A 15,523-nucleotide genomic window follows, 5' to 3' on the forward strand; every position below is an offset into this window, starting at 1 on the left:
CCTATTTATGCCCAGAAAATGCCTTCATGGTAGACACGATCAGTAGCCGATGGGCTACTAGGTTTCCACTTTCTGGGAAGTGTGGCATCTGGCTATCCCAGGGGGCTCCTTTCTACCCATTTTCAATATGGCAGAGCCCCTCTCTCGTCATCGAGAGCTCCTTAGCCCAACCAAGAGGTGTGGCTACCAAGGGAGCTACAGGCCCCTGGAAAACCGGTTTGACAACTGGTTTCCCCTCTCCTTCTCGAGTGCAGGCCTGTCTACTTCACCAATATGGTAGCCCCTCTCCCAAGTACTCCTCATTTGCGCTTTAAAGGCGGCTTCATCTATGAAGCTTGCCATCACCCGCATGGCTTCCCTCTCGCACAGGCTTCTATCGTCTCTTTTCCTGGCAGTTGTTGTCATGTCTCCCCAGGAAGGCAGAAAGCTGTCTCAGGGACAAACTCTGTGCAGGAGCACAGGAGGGTTATAAAGGCCACAAAGTGGCAAGAGTTGCACACGGTACATGTTATAGTAAATTCAGCTTAATGTAATGAATTGTTTGATATCTTGATGTATCAACTTTGGTCTCATTGTTCCAGAGTTAGCACAGCTGAGGTGTCAGAGTGTAACACTGTACTCTCAAAAATAGGGCAACCAAGTCTTTCCACAGTAAAAATGACAGTTTCACGTTTTTACTGCCAAAACATTGAAACTACATGCTCTACCTGTGAAATATGCTGCACCCTGTCTTGAGCTTGGTAGGCTTGCCTTAGTGGTGACTTACACACATTGCAAAAATGACAAAGTTGGGCTAGAACTTTAAAACTGCTCTTCCAGTCTGCAATGGCAGACTGGGAGATATGTTTTACCTGGATTACGTCCAGGGTGACACGACCAGTGCTGCAATCCCGGAGTGGCCCTCGAACGTAAATGCCCGGGGTACCATATACTAGGGACTTATATGGGAATTGGCCTATGCCAATCTGGTATGAGCCTATTAGTCATTAGGGTCAGGGCATTGGCAAAGAGGTCTGGTAATCAGGCCTCAGTGCACTCTCAGAGTCCAAAAATCAGTAGCATCAGTTCAAACACCTGGGGGTGACCATACAAAAGAAGGCATTTGCTTACAGTAAGGGCAAATAGTTTATGTGGCTGCTTTAAGGAAATGTGCTAGCACATGCAGATTTGGTAACTTACATGATGAACAGATTAGAAATCAGATTATTATTCAGTGCAACAATACTAGTAAACAAGACAGGCAACGGATCCATGGGGACTCAACGTTAAAAGAAAGTAATGTCCATTAAGCTGAGCTTACTTCCAGGTGTGTGAAAGCAGTGTTGACTAACACTCACGAGGAAGATGCAGGAAGTGTAGTGCAAATAGTTTCAAAGAAACAAGAGACAATGTTGGCTAGTCATGAAGATAACAAAAAAAAAAGAATTTAAAATCTACAAAATAAAGTAATAGAGGGAAGATATACGACCTGAAAGGGAGATGTTATCACAGTGGTAAATCAAATCATTTAGCTCATGATGAGAAGTGCCCAACCCTGCTCCAAAAGTGTTCAAAATGTGGTATGAGGTCATGTTGCTAGAGGTTGTCACAACTTTAAGTCAGTCAAATGCTTGGTAGATGAATTCTATCAAGATGATAACCATGCGGGATCAGAGAAGGAAGATGCATAGGTTTGAAGTATTTCCAAACAATGTGGTGGAAGTGAGTGGTCACCCCAGGAAAACCCTATTTGCGACATTGTAGCAGGGGATGATAATATAAAGTTAGTTGCAGACTTCTGTTCACCACATACTATTATTAACAAAAAAGTATGGTTTGCATCTGTTATCACCACTTTGGGGGATGAGTTACAATAACCAGATATTAGGCTTCAAAGTTTTAAATGTGGACCCATCGAGTTATTAGGATTTCGCAAACTGAAATTTGAGTTGTAGACCAATTTCCCCTACCTCGCATCAGTGAGTTGTTAGCAATAACTAAAGGCATCAATTGCTAGAAAATGTAATTCTTTAGACATATAGAAGCAAAGAACAGGAAGGAGACTGATCAAACCTAAATGCTTTGAAGATTTTGTCTGTGAGTAGTCAGGTTTTATTATGCCTTTCACAGTATCTATATTTTTTCCTTCCAGCATATTTTAGTGTATAATTTAGCTCTATTATAGTTTAGTTATATTTTGAAATGTGTAATTTATATGTTTTTAAATGTGATTCTGTGTGTTAATTGTATTGAATTTATTATCTTGTTTGATAGTTAGCTTACATTTTTCAATTTAAATGTTATTCTTTTGTTTACCGTTGTACAATAATTTTATTATTAAAGGGGGAAGACGTGCTACGTTCGTGAGTGTTGGAATTGTATACATCTGTGAGTTCTATTATGTGTATTCTGTTCTAACATTCTGTGCTTAAAATGTCGTGACAAAAGACGGTTGACGACAGCAACAGCCGTAGTGTGCTACATTTCCGGAGAGGCTTGAGAGAGGAATAAACTTGCAGTTCTACTCTCTTGTAGAGTATTAATTGGGTAACAACAGGAACGTAACACCACTAATATGTTGGGCAGTTGTGGGTGTATTTATGGGATATACTAACTAGGTCTCACAAACTCCTTTCAGGAGCAACCATGAGCACATTCTTGGACTTCGACGCATGTCTTCTTATGGGTGCACAGGAGTGTCTGTCCACACTCAGGCTTCAATCAATCAAATATTTAAGGGATTATGAACATGTTAGCGGATGGGTTGGTACAGCTCTTCAGACATACGTTATTGTGTGGAGTAGATATAATTGCCAACATCCCATGCATGCTTCCATTTGTACGCCCATTTAAATTGTGGTCCAGTACAACAGGTACACAACAGGAAAACATGAGGAAAACAAGTAAGGGGTAATGAGGGATGGGCTGGCCAATGGACGGGGCATTTCAGCACATCAGAAAAATAAGCAAGAAGATAAAGTAGCAGTAAAAATACAGACAATGTGGTATGAGATGAGAAGAGAAGGTTGATGGTGACCGGGCTTTATAGGGTAGAGAGAGAATTTGGGGCAATGGGTTAGCAAAAAAGAAAAGGAAAGACATGCTTGAACTGGAAAATTAAAAAAACACATAAAAAGAAGGTAAATGAAGTAGAAGGGGAAGACTACGCTGAACAAGGAAGAGGAAAAGTGGAACAACACGGAAACCCTAATAAAGAAACAAAGGAGATGTGGACATAAAATAGACATTTTCCAGCCCCAACAAGTTAAAAAGATAAAAAAAGGAAGCATTACCTATGTTATCAGAAAAAAACAGACCTGTGTAAACATTTTATAAAGGAAATGCATTCACTGTGTTGGGTTTGTCCACCTGGAGAAGTGTCTCCATATTTTTGGTAGGTCTTCCTTCTTGTCGTACTCTTGGTACTTGTCTTTAGGAATGTTGGTCCTTATTTGTGGTGGTGGAGTTTTGACTATTGAATGAAAATCCCTGCAGGGCAAGGGTGTTCTCAGCTGACTTTTTCTTACACACAAAGTCCCCATGAGGCTATATTTAACTATTTCTGTATCATCAGGTGCGGAGCTTTAACAAAGTGTAGAAAATAATTTAGGCTCTTGAAATGTGCTGGGTAAGGCCTCCACTTGGGCTCCCATACTTAAGAACATGACAGTGTGGTTGGATGTGGAAGCTAAATGCATTGTCCAACCCAGTGCTTATGATTCTATTAAGGAAATACTTTAAATCGCACAACAAAGTGAAACCCTACACAATTCAAGAGTAATCACAATGATAGAGTTGTAATCTCAGTTACCACCTTCAATAAAGAGCTACATTCATTCTCTGTACCCCAGTGCTTAATTTGTAAAATATGAAGTGCAGGTCCTCAAATGTTTGGCAGAGGCCACACCTACTTTTCTCTGGCTCCGCCCACTTCATCCACTGGCTCCACCCACTTACTATATTAGCCCCACCCACATTTTCAACTGGCTCTGCTAAAAGTCAGAGGTAATATATATCTGGCTGATCCGAATTTCAGCAAGGAAGCCTTCCTCATAGTAAGGTTTTGATAGGAGGGTCTCTTGCCCTGTGAACATTTTGAAAAAGATTAACTCAAAAGTGCATTTAAAGCACAATTTTGGAATAAATTAGCTAAAATCACTAATGCAATGCAAATCGCTTAAACTGAAAGGACACTTTCTCTCAATTCTAGTGTGTCCCTCTCCCTCCCTAGTTGATGTATGATTGACTACACCTTGCAATATAACAGCGTTAGAGACGCGCCTGTGGATGGCCTCCAGCTTCATCTCCCGCCACCTGGGCTCCCACCTTCTCTCCTGGACCTCTTGACTTTTTGCTCTGTCCTGGCCGACACTTTCCTGCTGTTTTCGGACAGTTTTCTCTGGACTCTAGCCCTTCTCCCATTCCCTCGTCCTTTAACCCTTTTCCCCGTGGATGATCCTCAAATGTTTCCTCCCTTTTCTGCTTCCCCTTCTCTCCATAGCCATATACCCTTGCATACCTCCAACCCTCCCTTTGTGCTGTGACTACTGCATCCACACTTATGGAACTCTGCTCTTTGACTTATTGTAATAACTCTAATCAATGGTATTTGCTTTAGACCTTGCACCATATACCATTCCTGAGTATATCCATGTGTATCCCCTCCCTAAGTAGATAGAGATATCACTAGTATATGCCTAGAGTTTATCTCCTCTTTGTGTGACTTTATCTCTTGTACATTTGCATTTTTTTCTGTTTGTAAAACTTTGTACCTTTTTTATAACGCATGTATTCCTAAGTCCGTATGTTTTCAACTGGTTCTTATGTAAGTCAAAAATTTGCCGCTTGTAACCTTCAGTCCTTATGTTTGAAACTACTGGGTCCTATGTAAAGCGCTTTGACACCTTCGGGTAAAGTTCGCGCAATATAAAATTGCACAAATAAATAAATAAATTGTTCCTGCCTTCAGTGTGTACTTGCTTTGTGTGTCTCTCTCACCCAGGACTGCTCTCACACTGCTCACGCCCTATCCATTGCTTCAGAAAACCCCAGCCCTGCTTTGCAAATGTTAATGTGTAAGTAAGTCAGAAGAACATTTGCGCACGCTGCCTGCAGTGCTTGCAAGTTGCCTGGCACAGCCCCAACCCCCACAGATTTTATGAGCGTGCCCGCCCGACCTGCCCTGAAAACGAAACCGAATCCTGCCCTGGGCCTGCATCCTGCACTGATTCCAGGCAGCCCGCAACTGCGCAACAAATGGCCAGTGCACACTGCTGGCAGCAACAACAAAGTACCAGTAGCCAGGGCATCAGAAACAACATTTAGGCAGTGTGACCGGACGTCCATGAACAAAAAAAGTAAATCTGTAGGCCTCGCCTGCGCAGATTTATTAGTTAATTCATTATATATGTGTGACTGATGTCTCATGTCTGACTCTGCCGGCCTACGCCGCCTGCCTATCATTCCCAGGCCAATCTTCATGATAACCAACGACCGACCAACCAATCAACAATTAATTGATTTTTAAAACGTAATCCTGTCCCCCGCCGGGCCCAGCCAGGCCCTGCCCAGTGCCAGCCCTGCCTGAGTGCTGCCTCGCCTCACCTGCCTGCAAAAGCGCTGCTCGCCTCATCATGAGGATTATTTATTTATTTCGGCCGGCGCCGGCCTACCCCCTGGCCCCATCTTGTCCAGGCGCTGCTCGTAGACGGTAGCAGTGGTAGGTAGAGTCGGTAGACCAATGCCAATGATCAGGATGATTTTAAAAACCTGACTGGCCACCGGCACCACCACCAGTAAATTAATTAATCACCCAGGACTGTAATCACCGCTACTAGTGTAAGGGCGCCAGGCCCTGCCTCGCGAGTCGCTCCTCGCCCTCCTCACCAATGACCGACCAACCAATCATCAACAATTAATTGATTTTTAAAACGTAATCCTGTGCCCCACCGGGCTGCAGTGGTAGGTAGAGTCGGGGTAGACCAATGCCAATCAGGATGATTTTAAAAACCTGACTGGCCACCACCACCAGTAAATTAATTAATCACCCAGGAGGACTGTAATCACCACTATACTAGTGTAAGGGCGCCAGGCCCTGCCTCGCTAGTCGCGCGGCTCGCGCCTCGCCCTCCTCACCTGCTGAGCGCTCGGAATCGGATGGATGCGCTCCCAACTCCGAGTCCAGCAACTTTGGGCGGCGAAGGAATACCAGAGCAGCAGATACTCGCCGAGGGCCAGGGAGAGGGGTGCGGGTATGCTGGGGCGCGGTGGGCAGAGAAAATGCGCGTGCAACATGCAATCTGCGCATGCGTCGCTTCCTCTGGCGCGCACAGCCCCAACCCCCGCAGCAAAGCCCTGCCCAGTGCCCTGCCCTGGCCCCTGCAACTGCAACACTCAACAGTGTCCCGCCCACTGGGGCCCTGATCCGCGCCGCGGCCTGGAAGAGACAGGACTGGGAAGAGAGAGAGTATTGTAAACTGGGAGCAGCTCAGCAGCAGGCAGGCACGTGACGTCAGCAGTAAGTACACAAGTGAATGATGCATGATGATCATCGAAGACTAAGTAAATGAATCACAACAGCAGCGCACGCTCTCTGTGTGTGCCAGAGTCACTCACCGAGTCACCAGTCAGTGCGCAGTGACACGCACGAGTCACGACTTTAAAAAAATGTAATTCTGAGGCAGGAGGACAGGTGCACTTAATGCCCCGTGATAGACCCGGCCCCCATAATTAAGTGCCGGTGCTGAGCACCGGCAGGCTCCGGCTCAAATTAAGCCCTCTCCTTGTCCTAGGAGATGTTTAATGTATACTGTCCCCAGGATGATGTGATCATAGGCATTAATTAGACAGAGATACACATCACTTATATTTACCTTACTAGTTAGATGTGCAACTCAGTTCAACTGTTCTCAACCTACAAGTTCAATCAGGCAAAAATCTTAAGTCCTTGTAGGATAAGTCTCGCTTTACCAGCTTGAAGGTTGTTGTAGATCTAATCTAGAGACAGGTGCAGGCACCTTGCCACTCTTTACAGTGGCAATCACTCACTGCTGGGGCCTCAGCAGCAGTCTCACTTTGGAACAGGACTTGCTGGAGAGGATCAGTGTGGTATAGAGCACAGCGATGCAATGTCTTTAGTAGTTGCGGGCCACCAAGCTGAATGCAGGCCGGTACTCAGGCTTCGTCAGTGGTGTCTTCAGCAGTTGTGGCCTACTGGGCCGATTGAGCTCCACTTCAGCTGAGATGTGCCTCCTCTTCCTGGGGTATGCAGTGGCAGAACTGGTTCTTGGAACAGGGCGGGCTGCCAGATGATACTTTGGTGCTCTTACTTGCAAAGCCTTGGTGTATTTCACACAAGAACTGTTCAGAAAGACCGGGGACCATTTCACAGCATAATCATGATTCTTGGGTTGGACAATATATTATTTTATCTGTGATTGACTTTTGAATTCTTAACTCTAGTCCCCCACTACCTCCAAGATACAGTCGGCTTTCCTTTGGTGTCCCTCACACTAGGAATGGTATGGGCTTCTATTCCAGGCACCCTCTTTCCCGCTCTCAGCTGACAGGAAGACTGGCTGTCGTGCAAACAGCAGTCCTGGTCATGCTTGGAATTGGGAAAACGTGTGGTTGTTTGGATCTCACTTTTTTTCACATTTTTCATACAGATGAAGTGGATCTCCTTGAGAACATGTTTGGACTGGTTCTCTTTCAAATGTCATTTTCTCAGGCACAGTCTTTGTGCAAGGTTACGCCTCTCACAGCAGGTAGGGCTGGGTCCAAGCAGGAATACCCAAAACACTGAGACAATGGAGTGAGAGATCTCTGCATCAAGCTGTAGGCACCTTTCTTGAAGCAGTAATCAGGGACAGACAAACTGGCAGGCCCTACCTAGAAACTTCCTTACATTCAACAACAGAAACTGGAGTTCCACCGCTAACTACTACCATCGTGTGGCTCAGGGGTTAGAGGCGGCAGACCCGGAAGCTGAGATCGGCCCTGGACCAGGGTTCAATTCCCCGCCTCGGCGGGTCTTGGGCTCAAAAATTCCACGGACTCGATAATTCTCACTCCAGTGCCTTCTCAACTCACGGGTTCACACTCTGCGACTCTGGGCAATAGCTTGCTTAATCTCCACAACGGCCCCTCGCGGCGGGATGCCTGGCTTTCACCTTGTGGATACCCTGCCGGGGTTATCTCACAGGGGAATACCAGGACGGGTTCCCCAAGCAAGCGCCGGGAAACCCTTTGTGGGTAGCTGTGCGCTATATAAGCTCAAATACATTTACATTTACATTTACATCTACATCTACCAAAGAGCAGTGCTAGGAAGAATAATCAGCGGCTTTTTCTAACACGGTCATCTGTGGAATTCTAAAGATAGCCCTGTCTCCATCTGTAATAATGCCAGAGTTGGGCAATATCACTCTCCATGCTCGTGCCAGTTGCAGACGTTCCACAGGCCTTTATCCCCAATGCGTCTATTTGTTTACTCTCCTTCTCATGAGGTACTATTCAGGATGGAGAAGGGGGTCGTGGGGGGTTGATATGACCTCACAGGAGAAACAATCACAGAATCTGCCCATAGGAATGAGGGATCCTGTTGAGGAGGTCTAGATTTTTTCTGTAACAGTGCTGGAGCAGAGATTAGGAACAGCACTATAGAAAGTTCTAACAGACCTGGAACCAGAACCAAAGGGAGTAAAGGTCATGAAGACGAACAGAGGTGAAAGGTCAAAGGTCCCTGCATTCTGTGACTGGTACGTTTTAAGTATGCTTAGTGTTTTAGCATCCCTCACAAAAATTGTGTTAAAAGCTGTGGTGTCATCTATAAGGAAAACCCTTACTGGCGGTGAATCAAAGTTAGAAAGTATGAAGAATGAGAAGAATATTTATAACGAGATCTAGAGTGACCAGAACTAGAAAATGTTTTGCTCTTTATCAATGAGTAGATCTTGAACGGAACAATCCTGAATGCCAATGAAGAGAGTGTCTTCTTCAGGCTCTTAAATTGGTGATGTCTCCAGTGGTGAGAACTCCCACAATGTCTTCTTTGAGTTCCGCATCACACTCTAGACGAGCTAGAGCATCTGCTAGGAGATAAAGGGACCTCAGCACATGCAGACAGAGGCGGAAAGGGTGACCGGAAAGGATGCAAAAGTTGAGGCAAGATAGGTTGAGTGAGCACTGCAGGTGCGGACCCATTCTGCAGGCAGATGGAAGCACCTGCTAAGTGATGACTATCTCTAAGATGACCTCCTCCTGGTTGTCAATGCTTTCGTTGATGTTGGCTTCCCATATTGCAAGATATGTATCTAGGGAAATAATGATTCAGCCCTAGACATCAATAGTATTGCCATTATTCCGACCTTCTATGTCATAAATCGCAATGGTGAAGGGGGTTTTGAGATCTCCCTCTTGTTCTCCCTCACGAGGGGTCCTTGAAAAAGGCGTCAGGAATTGTGGTAAAGGGAGCACACTCTCATGTTCCTCTAAATCTTCCGGTTGCTGCTTCTTCAAGTCTGTGCTGGTCCTCGAGCAGATCATGCAGCCTGATTGTCTCCCTGCCCTTAAAAGTCCTCCTGGACCTTTTTTGACAAAACTGGCAGGAGTTTGGACGATGTGAAGAAAAACTATACAGACAGCTATAGGGTCTGTTTAGGCTTTCTTTCTTCCACAAGTAGGACATTTACTAAAAAGGAAGGCTTTTCTGAGTAACAAATATTTTTCCTGTCACAAAACAGGAAAAATGAACTCTTTGTATCTAAAAACAACAGTGAGTAAAGGTGTTTATGAAAGGTTTGGAAAGATTTACAAGACGAAAAAGCTCAAAATGGTCAAGCTTAATGAGCTGGAAAACCCAGAACTAGTGCAACTGCCACCTACAGGGTATGATGGAATACTGGTAGTATAGTGTTCCTTAGAGAAGTGGCTGAGGTCTTGCCAGCCTTTCTGGCTTCTGCCTTCTATGCTAAATTGTCCCTATTTCCTCTCTCTTCCTTGAAAAGGTTTGTGAAAGAGTTTTATTGTCGCTCTAATATTTGTAGTGACAATTTTTCTGCATTTAAAATGCGATTGTCTTTTTATCAACAAAAATAGACACAAATTAGCCAATTTAGTCTTTTAAAGGCTGTCAGAAATACTTAGTTAAAAAAAATAGCTCTCCAAAAGAAAAGCACATTGTATATTGTCTCGTACAACGTGCTCTGGAGTCTAACTCGTGGGCAAGCCAATGTAGTGTTTATGACTAATAGTGAAGTTTCCCTCAAGGAGAACAGTCTCATCTTTAACATTATAACTGTAAAATGCATTGATGCCACCTACTGTATTAAGCAATGTGGGCACGGATTACAGGTACATCGGCTGCATTAAGAGTGAGAGCGAACTACATTCAATGACTACAAGAAAAGGCTGGTATTTCAAACCACTCACCTCCACGTCAAGCAGGAGAATATCAGCAGTTGTCTTCATTAAGGAGCCCAAATTTGGGTTTGTTCTTCCGAAGTCTCCATGCACAAACTCCTTAACATAGCTTGATACTGGTTGAGGAAACATGCATTTTAGATGCTCACTGGAATAAACATGCCCAAGAAATGAGAACCTTACCTATCTTTGTCTAGGAAACTGAGCTGGATACTTTCATGAAAGAGCCGCAATAAAGCAAAAATTTATTTGAAGACGCTTGGGAACTTGTGCCAAAAAAGGGAGATTTTCCAACAGTTTGCACTCCGCTGTCCCAAAGCTATTTCGAATTGTGTACATCAGCAAGAGAACCAAGGGTCAGAATGCTGCCCAAAGCATGTATCAATGAATAAGAATGATCCATGCATTGCCACCCGTTCATTTCTGGTTTCACACTTTAAAATTGTTGTATCACACTGCAGAATTCCCATCCTGAACAACAAAACTCAACACATAAAGAAACTATATAATGAACACATCACATTAAGAAACTGGATGATCCTGTGCACAGCCATTGATAGTGTGTAGCTGTCTCTGGGCCCAAGGCCTGACCTTACGCCATGTCCTGAGTAAACCCTGTGACTTCTGACCAAGCTGTGCATCGCCCAGGTCAGGCCTTGTGACACTGGTCTTAGACCATTCAAAAAGTTGTACTGTAATTTTCTTTTAGATCAGAAAATATCTATTTAAGAAATTGGGGCCAGGTGGATCCTTCTTCAGATCTGCTAATCCTGCAATAATGCAGTGTGTGTATGTGGAACAGGTGTGGCATAGCGGCCAGGGTGCCTGAATCCGGACCACGGGGTTCGCGGTTCGATGCCCGGCGCCAGGTTAGCCCAGCACCATGTGACTCTGGGCAATAGCTCGCTATGTCTTCCCGACGGCCACCAGCGCCGGTACACCTCTCCAGAGGTAGCTGTGTGCTTTACAAACGCTGGTATTTCATTTCGTTTCGGGGGGGGGGGGTGGGGGACAGCAATGGCCTGGTTATGAAAATAGGAATACCAACCTTATTTTTCATACGACCTGGAACATGAAGTCCCATCAATGAGTCAAATGCCAGTACATCACATCTACCCATTGTAAACCACATCAACAGTGATCTAGATCAACCACTTTAGTCACCCAGGGCACTATTATGAGCAATGATAACTAAAAGAGGTGTAGTTTTATTCCTTCAATTTGTGTGCTTTTATTTCTCAAAGCTCTCAACTGGAAGTCTATAAATAGAAAAGATTTCTCTGCATAGGCTTGCCTACCCTAAATCTATGCATGCTCATTTTCAGCAGGAGGAAGGCTAGGGCAATGTATTAATATATTTTTGGCCTATTGTTATCTGGAGATAATTAACAGTTTTCTATGTGGAGAAATATCTTTCTACAAACACCATCAAAGTAGATGTGTCTGATCAAACAACATTGTGTGTATATCCCTCTTCAAATCGCAACTGTTGCACAGGATGCAGAATAGGCAGTGATAGAATGCATATTTGGTGGTGGTTTCCTAAATGGGGAAGTTTTCTGAAAGAATATACTTAGCATTATAAAGGATATCCGGGGATATTTGATTCAAACAAATTCAAAAGTGACTTTACTAGGACGCACATCCCCCCTCCCACTATGAAGGTGCCAAGATATGACGGGTTCTAAAATGGAAGTGTCTCATGGCAGGTCCGAGTAAATAATTATACATCCAGATCTTTCCCACTTAAAAGGGGCACTCGACAGGGCTGCCCTCTCTCCACCCTGCTCTTCTCTCTGATGCTGGAGACGATGGCCTCATGGAGCAGATGAGATGTCATGGTGAGGGGCTTGAAATGGGCGGAGGGACACGATGACCAAATATCATTATATGCAGACGATATATTGCTCTACCTCACCTCCCCCTACAAGTCCCTTCATGGGGTTTTGAATATTTTCTCAAACTTCGGGAAATACTCTGGCTAGGTCATAAATTGGAGTCAATCAATGTTGTTCGTTCTGAGGGGCCAGGCTCCCAGACTACCCGTGGGCTGCACAGTGGAGGTCACAACGAAAGGCTTCCGCTATCTGGGGATCATTGTAACTCCAGGCCCCCAACTTTTCTATGATCATAATGTCGCTGCCCCTCTTGCTCGACTGAGGGCGGATGTTAAACACTGGCGTTCAATGCCCTTGTCCCTGGTCAGGCGGGCAGCCCTTTTCAAGATGCTAGCCCTTTCTCGAATCCTGTATATTATTCAAAATTGTCCCCACAGGGTCCCAGACGCATACTTCTCAGGGGTGGAGAGCGAAATCAGAACGCTGCTATGGGATGGTAGATCCCCTCGAATAGCCATGAAGAAACTGACCAAAGGGTCATACGATGGGCGCATCGCCCTCCCAGACATCCACTTTTACTATTGGGCATCGCAGCTGGTAGTGGTGAACCACTGGATCTACTGATCCCCGGTGGACCCGGCATACATGCTTGACAGATATCAGATGGGAAAGGCAGGCTACCTGGAGGCATTGTATTCTAGGGCTCAGAAACGTCGATATGTAGGCCCCACAGCTCACACAGTGACGATATGGCACCAGGCAAACTCCTGTCTGCGCTGGGCAAAGAGCCTCACCAAAGCTACGCCTCTGTGGTGTACCCAGAGATTGGGTCTTCTTGGCCGTCATCCCAGGTTTGACAAATGGGACATTATAGGAATCTCTACGATAGGAGACATGGTAAAGAAGGGTGCATTTCTTAAATTCGGAGACTTACAGAAAACGTATGACTTGGCTCAAGGGGAGGTGTTAAGATATCTACAAATTAGACACGCCCTCACCACAGCTCTCCCAGACATGACAGATATCCCAGACTGATCCCCTCTAGAGGACAAGCTTCTTTACGGACCGTTGCGCACCAAGGCCATCTCACTCACATATAAAAAACTATGCAATAATCTGCAAGATACTTTCCACAAACTTTGGGAGAGGTGGCAACTGGACTTGGGGCCTATAGATGAAGATGACTGGCAGGCTGCATTGATGTCTCCCCGTGAGGCAGCCATAACACTCCGATATAGACTCATTCAACTGAAAATCCTACACGGGTCTTACTTGACAGGAATAACCCTTGTGAGGATAGGCTCCAGGGCAAATGCACTCTGCCTTCGAGGTTGTCAACAAGAAGCAACTTTTTACCACATGTTATGGGACAGCCCGGAAGTTAGGTGTCTATGGGAGGGGGCCACAGAACACATTCTAGAGGCCCTGGGAAACGAACATACCCTTACACCTCGGTTGGGTCTCTTGAACACATGGGAGCCGACAGACCTTACAGAAACTGAACAACAATTCATGACACTAGGCTACACATTGGTCAAGAGGTAGATAGCTAGGAACTGGGGAGTAGCGAACAGACCCTCTCTCCGGACGTGGGTTAGAGAATATATCATAAATGCATGATTGCGGAAAAGGTGTTTAAAGCGAGAGGGTGCCTTAAGAAACGGGATAAAAAGTGGGGTAAATGGAATATGCATCAAGGAGACTTATGTCCCCCTCAACGGAATTAGAACTGCAATGTACAGGAAGGCAACGTCTTAATCCACTCTGATCACAATGATTGTATTACCCGGACGACTGTTATGTATGATGAAATGTGCCAAATATCTTTCCAATTTATAAGTGATTTAATATTGTTCAATTCAATAAAGATACTTTTAAAATAGAAGTGTCTTTCACCAGCTAAATTGTAATTAGATTTGCTTTAGAAGACGCCTGAGCTTCCATTCATGACTCACAAGCAGTAGCGCATTTGGGATCACCTCTACACCGAACAACTCAGCTGAATAGAGAACGCATCAAGTTGATAAGATGTCTACTGGTTCCCCAGCATTAACCTATTCAGTCATGCTTCAAGCTTTGAGCTTATTTTCTTGAGCACAGTTACACGTGGCTGGCTACTCTACAAAGTTCTCCATGCCAAAACCTCAACATATCCTGCCCAAACTACATACTTTTCAGTCTATATTACTTAAATAATTGAAACCTCATCCTTCTGCTCTACTGCAACGTAAAAAACACAACCTGCGCATTTTCTGCCACAGCACCCATATTTAAGAACAAACTACTTCCTGTGCTTTTTGCGAGAATGAAACATGATCTGGTTGGAGAAGATGCCAAAACAAGCCTTTTCAGCTTCTCAATTGCCTTCCCAGCCTGAACAATCTCGGAACAATGAACTGACTCCTGAAGTTAACCCCTTCATTATATACCCAGACATTTTTCAGTGAAACCCATATATTTTTCCTTTATCATCCTTACCAATTAGGTGAAGAACTCTGGACGCTCAAGCAGATATAAATAGCCACACTACTGAAAACATATATAAACAGACAGATCATTATTGATTGAAAAATCTCTGAAACTGCTGTGTAATAAATCAAACCTGTAGCGTTGTCAACAAACATCCCAAAATGTCAGACTCCTTAAAATAACTAGATTATGGTAGAACCCACAAAGAATCTTCATGCAAAAATATTTGACCCAAAAACTAGTCAACTGATTTTGAGCTACCACAGGAAACATATGCTCAGGCGTGCTGCTTTAATTCAATTCTGATATTAAACTCCATATATAAATCATGTAAATATTCTATATGCACAATGGCGACTTGGAATTATTTTATGCAAAACGAATAATCTCAAGTAGTTGTAATCAGCTAGCCTTCGATTAGCTAACACAACTAAATTGGCCTATATGGAAAGTAATAAATACAAGAACAAATTTGAAATACATGAAACATATTTGGATCACATATTTGAACTTGTGAGGTCTGTTTCTCACATATATTATTGACATGGACAAAAAAAAGTCTTCCAATGCGTAACAGTCTTACTATCGCAATTTTACATTTCTTTTCTCCATAACACCCTCTTTGCAAACTGATAAATATCTGAAATTTGCAATTTTATTAGCCCCAAACTTTGACTAGCATACTGTACTTATTCAACGTTACTGAAAACGCTCTTTATGATGCACATTTACTGAAATTATATTCTACCCATTTTGTGTTTTGCATGGCTCATATTCTATTAATGTCCTAATAAAAAAGTAAAAAGGCTTGAGAA

The 15,523-nt window shown here is 44.1% G+C and overlaps 1 protein-coding gene across 3 annotated transcripts in view; it reads right to left on the minus strand.

Annotated features, from left to right (window-relative positions):
- The window catches only part of PUS10 (pseudouridine synthase 10), a 342,171-nt gene that overhangs the window by 51,387 nt on the left and 275,261 nt on the right, over positions 1 to 15,523 (minus strand). For all 3 annotated transcript variants that reach the window (XM_086951846.1, XM_086951845.1, XM_086951847.1), the window contains one exon: positions 10,411 to 10,510. In XM_086951846.1, the coding sequence (XP_086807972.1) occupies positions 10,411 to 10,510 (100 nt within the window). The remainder of the gene's footprint in view (positions 1 to 10,410; positions 10,511 to 15,523) is intronic.

This window comes from Lissotriton vulgaris, unplaced genomic scaffold (assembly GCF_964263255.1).
Source record: "Lissotriton vulgaris unplaced genomic scaffold, aLisVul1.2 SCAFFOLD_1047, whole genome shotgun sequence".
Classification (NCBI taxonomy): domain Eukaryota; kingdom Metazoa; phylum Chordata; class Amphibia; order Caudata; family Salamandridae; genus Lissotriton; species Lissotriton vulgaris.